At 37.7% G+C, this 6,798-nt stretch overlaps 1 protein-coding gene across 1 annotated transcript; it reads right to left on the reverse strand.

Moving 5' to 3' along the window:
* Positions 1-2,363: 2,363 nt before the first annotated feature.
* Positions 2,364-2,995, reverse strand: LOC107753379 (NACHT, LRR and PYD domains-containing protein 6-like). The gene is made up of 2 exons (XM_016569514.1): positions 2,732-2,995; positions 2,364-2,521 (listed from the first exon to the last, which is right to left on the reverse strand). The coding sequence occupies exons 1-2, from the start codon at positions 2,988-2,990 to the stop codon at positions 2,364-2,366; spliced, it is 417 nt and encodes a 138-aa protein (XP_016425000.1). The 5' UTR covers positions 2,991-2,995.
* Positions 2,996-6,798: the final 3,803 nt, after the last annotated feature.

The following is a 6,798-nucleotide window of genomic DNA, read 5'->3' on the forward strand; positions in this document are numbered from 1 at the left end:
AAAAAGGGTTTAGCGATTTATAATTATTGGGGGGACTAGCCCCCTCAATGTCTATTAGGGCTGTGTATCACCAGCAAAGTCACGATACGATACGTATCACGATACAGAGGCCACGATACGATACGTATCACGGTACATGACTGCACTGAATTTCACCTCAGCAGAATTTAGAAAAACAGCTGTTTATTAAACACTGCTTACTATAGTGCCATTTTTAACTATAGGCAGAGCAGGCAGCTGACCTCTGCATTATGAAGGGCCTCCATAACTGTACCACAGTACAATATAGGTAATGGCATATGTTTCATGTTTACATTGAGCACTCCCCACCAGGTACAATATTCTGATTGTTTGCATCTTGTTTTTAAGCCCATAAATAATAATGTACTCGTTCTAATAAATGTATATTGTAATGTACTAATAATAATATATTTAAAAAATCATTTACATTGCTGGTAGGTTATCATTGCACAAATTAACACACTCTCTACGATTAAAAAAATAAAATAATAGAAGAGTTCTAAACTAACGCGCTGTCTTCACTGTATCTAACGAGATCCTCAGTCTATCAGGATTGGAAACAGGACCTCAGCCAACACCATAATGAACATTGGCACTCCACAGGGATGTGTTCTCAGCTCTATACTGTACACACTCTTCACACACGACTGTGTCACCTCCAGCAAGAACAATACCATCCTGAAGTTCGCAGACGACACTGCAGTGATAGGACGCATCACTAATAGGGACGGAACGGCCTACAGGAGGGAGCTAGCCAGTCTGGTGACATGGTGCGAAAACAACAACCTCACACTCAACACGGACAAGATGAAGGAGATGATAGTGGACATGAGGAAGGAGAGGGGAACTCATCGGCCACTGTTTATCCGGGACCTTGAAGTGGAGAGGGTGAGCAGCTTTAAATATCTGGGCATCCACATCAGCGAGGACCTCACCTGGACACTTAACATCACCCAGCTGATCAAGAAGGCCCAACAGAGTTACAGGTGTTTTTCAGCTGCAGCGCCCCCTATAGCTGAATCTGAGCACCTCAGAGCGTCCCATCATCCGTGTGAATCAGGATTCATTAGGTTTGGTTCAACAGATACAGATCAACACATCCCTTACCGTTCAATATCTCCTAAACTCTTGTCAGTCAAAACTCAGGACAAAAAGTTGCTAAGGTTATTTTTATTTCCAAGCTTGAGATCTCTATGATGCTCAGACATAGAAAAAGAATAAGGCAGAAAAATAATAATATACAAAACTGCACAAATACATTACAGTAGCAGCTCTAAAATACACTTGGATATAAATGATTTACGTAACACTACACTAAATATAAATCAATGGGATCGCCATCAACACAAACAGAGCTTGAGAAAAGCACAGATACACACCGTCACACGCTCTGATCTAACTGTACATGTGAGGATTCATTACACACATTTATTCTGATATTTCAGTGACAGAAGTTCAGCTGCAGTATTAATGTCATGAAGAGAAGAGAAGAGAGATACTCTATAACATCTCACTGTTACTGATTTATCATGCTGCTCAAAACGTTACAGGGAGAATCTCTCGTCAGTCTCTTCTGATTCATCAACACATTTTCATTGATGATTTATAACCATAAACAGCGAACCCAGGATAGAGCGTCTGAGTGAATGTGGTCTGGACTGTGTGGATGAGGCTCATTGTGTCAGAGACGCTGTAGAAGGACAGAGTTCCTGCACTGTGATCCACAAACACTCCTATTCTACGACAGCTGATGGACTTTACAGGGAGATCCGTCTCTGTGTTATTGTGTGTGAATGAGTAACTGTCAGGACAGCAGGACAAACTCCAGGACTGATCATTATATCCAAACAAACACTCAAAATAAATCACTGTACTTAACAGTTCTTCATTTTCCTTGAGGCTGCAAACAAGCTGAGCTGGTCAGAACGGGAGGAGTAATGAGGTTTGACTTAGAGTTTGAGGAGCCAGTGGAGCTACGAGGAGAAGTGCTGGTAGCGTCACTTACAGATCCAGGATCAGAGATACTTATATTTCCAATCTGAGCTAGAGCTTCAGAAATGCTTCGGAAAATGTAGCTTTTCTTGATGCTATGGCACTAATTGATCAGCAATTCTGTATCTGAACAGCTATTTGATACAGAAAACAGCAATGCTACTGAGAAATGTAGTTAAACTAGTAGCGCTACTGCCCATCACTGGCTGCTTGCCCTGAAATCCCTTTTGCACAGTATCTCATGTACAGTGTTTGTGTAAAGTATTTCTATAGTTTTTCTTAGATTATGTGTATATATCATCAGATTGCCTCTCTCAGTAGGTTAGCTATGTATAGGTTTATATTTGTTTTCACTTCTGCAGTATGTTTAAATAAGTAGCACCATGGTCCTGCGAGGCACCACATTTCACATATAGAGGAATGAGGGTTTGACTTGAATATTTACCCTCAGTTGGTTTTGATTCGGCTATAACAGGAGCAGGATCCTCACTTCTTTCCTCAGCCTGACCTGTGTGAGAGAAAGAGATCAGAATGAAAATACAGAACCACAAATGATTTATTCTGTAAACCATCACACTGTAAACATGTCTCTGCTTTAGAAAAATAGTCCAACTGGGCCTTTGTCATGTTTCTATTTCTAAAAATCCGTTTTTTAGTTTCACTGTTATTTTATTTTAACAGCACGTTTACTAACTTCTTGTTAATTTTCACCTGTTACCTTGTTTGTGTTTGTTCTCCAGCTCAACAGCCAGATTGTTCTGGTTTATCTTCTTCAGGATCTTCACTGTGATCCTCAAAGCTTCTTCTGGCCCAAAACACTCCACCATCTTATCCACAGTTTTTAATCGATCTGCTTTTTCCATTTCAGACTCTGATATAGATTCATGATCATTCTTTAAGTGCCACTGAAACTCCTTCAGTTCATTTTCTCTCAGGTCCTTCAGTGAATTCAGAAGCAGCACTTTATCAGACGCCATCGTTCTTCACCGATTCACAGCTGCAGGACAAGAAGAAACACATCTGAGGTAGTTTCACTCGTAACATGTTTGGGTGTGTGTGTGTGTACAGAGCAGGCAAGGAGTCACTGAGCAGGTTTGAGCAGATCGCAGGTTCACTGATGAGTGCTCAGGGAACGACGAGGCGTCTAATCGCCGTGAATTCATCGGATACCGTCGTATCAGCTGTGCCAACACGCTTAGACTGGAGTAGGCTTGTGTGTAACTGGTACAAAACATCATTTCTCCTCTCCCAAACTCACTGGAGCACATCCAAAAAGCAGCAGGCTACGTATGGCATACGTCATACGTCACTCGTCATCTCGCATGTCATCACGTTCGCTGCTCACCTTTCCTGCCAGAGATCTGCCTCAGGAAGGTTGTGGCTAGAAGGGATACAGCAGAATCCGGAGACTAACAATAAATTAATTATTGTTGTTCAGTGTGAGAAAAATTACGCTATATTGATGTGCGCATGCCCAGCAGTTTTAGCTGTATCCCTTCTAGCCGTAACCCAGGAACAACGCCTCCTTCCCCTTTTATTAGCTGCTCTCATTAGTAACACACCTCCTTTGTGACGTTCATGAAAAATGAAAGTAAACTGGATTACTTTTGAATTTAGCAGAGCTGTAATATGTTCAGATAACTTATCATCAATGATGCCAATACAGGCTTTATCATCTCAGAACAGACCGGATATTGTTTATGAAATATAAGAAACTTTGTTCAAACTACATCATATCAGAATAGAAGTCAGATTTATGTGGATTCCAGCTCATGGGGGGATTGAGGGGAATGAGGCTGCAGACACTTTGGCTAAGCAAGCTCTCAAGCAAGACAGAATTATGGAAATATCATTTAGTAAAGCAAAGCTGAAAGTAAAGCAAAAATAAGGTCTAATATTACGAAGGCCTGGCAAAAACAATAGGATGAAGGGAATAAAGGACGTCATTTATACAATATTAGACGAGAAGTAGGGAAAATGAAATTAACAGGAAGAAATACAAGAGAACATATCATTATTTCGAGGTTGAGATTGGGGCATGCTGGGTTAAATAAAACAATGCATTTATTGAAAAAACATCCATCAGGGATGTGTGATTGTGGAATGGGAGAGGAATCAGCAGAGCATGTGATTTGTCAATGTGTCAAATATGAAACACAAAGGAAAAAATAAAAGATGAACTGAAGAAATATGGAGATATTAAATATTAAGAATTTATTTAAAGCTGGAGAACAGGTAAATAAAGTTTTGTTTTTTTATTTTTTTTAATAAACTAGTTTAATGAAGAGAATTGAATTATTATTATTATATTTTTATATTTTTTTGAGTAATATCCATTTCTGGCCCACACTCCAGTACAGCAGGTGGCGGATATGCACCTTAAACGTTAGATGCCACCCGCCATTAAAAAGAAGAAGAATTTAGCAGTTGATCACTCGATGCACAAACGCTCTAATCACTCCAGTGTGATCGTACGCTCCAGGAACTGTGTCTCTGATCTCTCTTCATAAATACACTAATACACATTAATCTCACAACCTTTATTTCAGCTCATTCATGTAGAACATGTGAGTGTATATTATTATTATTCATAATTCAGTCTGTCCTCAGTAACACTTTCGGTGTCAAACCTCGAATTACACGTCTGACTGCCTCACTTTAAGCTTGTTGTCGTTGTATTTCAAGAAAAGTGGATAAATGCATGTGTTATAAATCCAACAGATCCGAGTCTCTGAACTGTGGTGTATTTACTAATTCACATAGCTTAATTAGTAAAAAACCTTTATTTTAAGACAGGGCTACATATTAAAAACACTAACGCATATCAGCCCAAACAGGCCTTTGTCAGAGTGCTGAATATTGAAGCATGAGAAATAGTTAAATATATACACCTGTGACTATACATTTACAAATTCTGACCACTAGGTGTCTCTTAAGAGTAAGAAATATTGAAATCATTATTTTAAACAATCCCCAAAAAAATTACTTTAATTGTAATTGTAATTACTTTACAATTACACATTTCATCACAAAAAAATGATATACATAAATATGTCTACAAGCTTATTTAAACAAAAAAGTCTAATACAGATATATCGGCCGATATTCTTTGTGTATATCATAGTACAGTACCAGTCAAAAGTTTGGACGCGGCAGAAATCCAGGATAAACATCAGTGTGGCTTTTCCCAGATGGAAGGTGCTGATGCAGGACAAATGTTTTCAAAGCGATGCAGAAGTTGCCTGTTTTCTGCTGGACCGGAACTGTTTGCTTTAGCTACAAGATGGGCATAATCAAAAGGTGCAATTTGGTCATTCACAGTGTAAATGCCTTTTGCAAACATTGCATCTTTTACCACAAGCTCAAATGATGGCTATCAGTGCTACAATGACAAACTATGTGTCGGCCACCGTAGCTTCACTGGACCTTTAAGCCGCGCTGCGCAGATCAAAGTACCGCGAGCTCCAGAAATTGCCTGACAAAATATTACAGATAATACTATACTGTATCTATTTAATAAGATATGGGAAGAAGGTAAAATGCCAAAAAGTTGGACGAGTGCAGAGTTTTTCCAGCTGAGGCGCTTTGATTGCTATAATTTGGAATATCCACAGCAGTAACGAATTACTAGTATCTCATTTTGAAGAATATTACTGAATATAAAAATGCAGTAACCAGCAATGTTAACTTCTCTATTGTTGTTCAGTTGTTGTACAAGTAGGATGATTGGTCGGTGTAGCCTCATATTTGTCCCGCCCCTCCTCCATTGATTGGACGCCTGGGTAAAAAGTGACAGTGACAAGCAATTCTATACTATTCAAGTTTCACATGGGGAAGTCTTTTAAATCATTTCATATTTCACAGAATAATATTAATGAACAACTTAATAAACCACTGAAAAGATATATATTGAAGAGGCAGTGGATTCCAGAATCCACCCCTTCCGAATCATAACTTAATCACAACAGAAGTATAACACATAAAAACAAAAACAATGAAAATAAATATTAAAATTGCCTTTAAATGTTAAAACAAGAATCAAATAGAAGGATACATACTATATCATATTAAAATACAAAAATTTATTCAAATCATAAAAATTTAATACATAATTAATTAATTATTCAGTAAAAATAACAAATAGAACACCTTTACTACAAAAACACAAGCTTTCATTCAAACTGACTGTCTCGATAAAATATATTTTTAACATGCTCTCCAAAGTTTTACATTGTTTCACCAAAAATGCTACTGTCATGGTTACAAGTTTTCCTTTATTATTTGGCAATCTGCAAAAGTTCTTAATATGAACATTACGAAAATTCATGTCACCTCTGAAGGAATTTCAATAATGCTTGTATAAAAATCAAGAAATGCTCAGTGTCATAATGTATTGGACAGACTTTGTCTTTAATTGTCTGCCAAATTATAAGGTAAAACCCAGTGAAACTTGACACGGACAGAGTCACGGTCACCCTTAAATAGATTTAGTTGAAAATTTCATGTCACCTCTGAAGGAATTTTAATAATGCCTGTAGAAAAAGCAGGAAATTATCAGTATTATAATGTACTTTAACAGACTTTATTTTTTTTCAAAACATTAACATTTAGTCATTTAGCAGATGCTTTTATCCAAAGCGACTTACAAATGAGGACAATAGAAGCAATCAAAACCAACAAAAGAGCAATGATATATACTGTTATAGAGCAATAATAAGTGCTGTGACCAGTCTCAGTTAACCTAATGCAGTACACATAGCCAGTTTATTTTTGTTTTGTTTTGTT

This window comes from Sinocyclocheilus rhinocerous, unplaced genomic scaffold (genome assembly GCF_001515625.1).
Source record: "Sinocyclocheilus rhinocerous isolate Xijiao unplaced genomic scaffold, SAMN03320098_v1.1 scaffold8317, whole genome shotgun sequence".
Lineage (NCBI taxonomy): Eukaryota > Metazoa > Chordata > Actinopteri > Cypriniformes > Cyprinidae > Sinocyclocheilus > Sinocyclocheilus rhinocerous.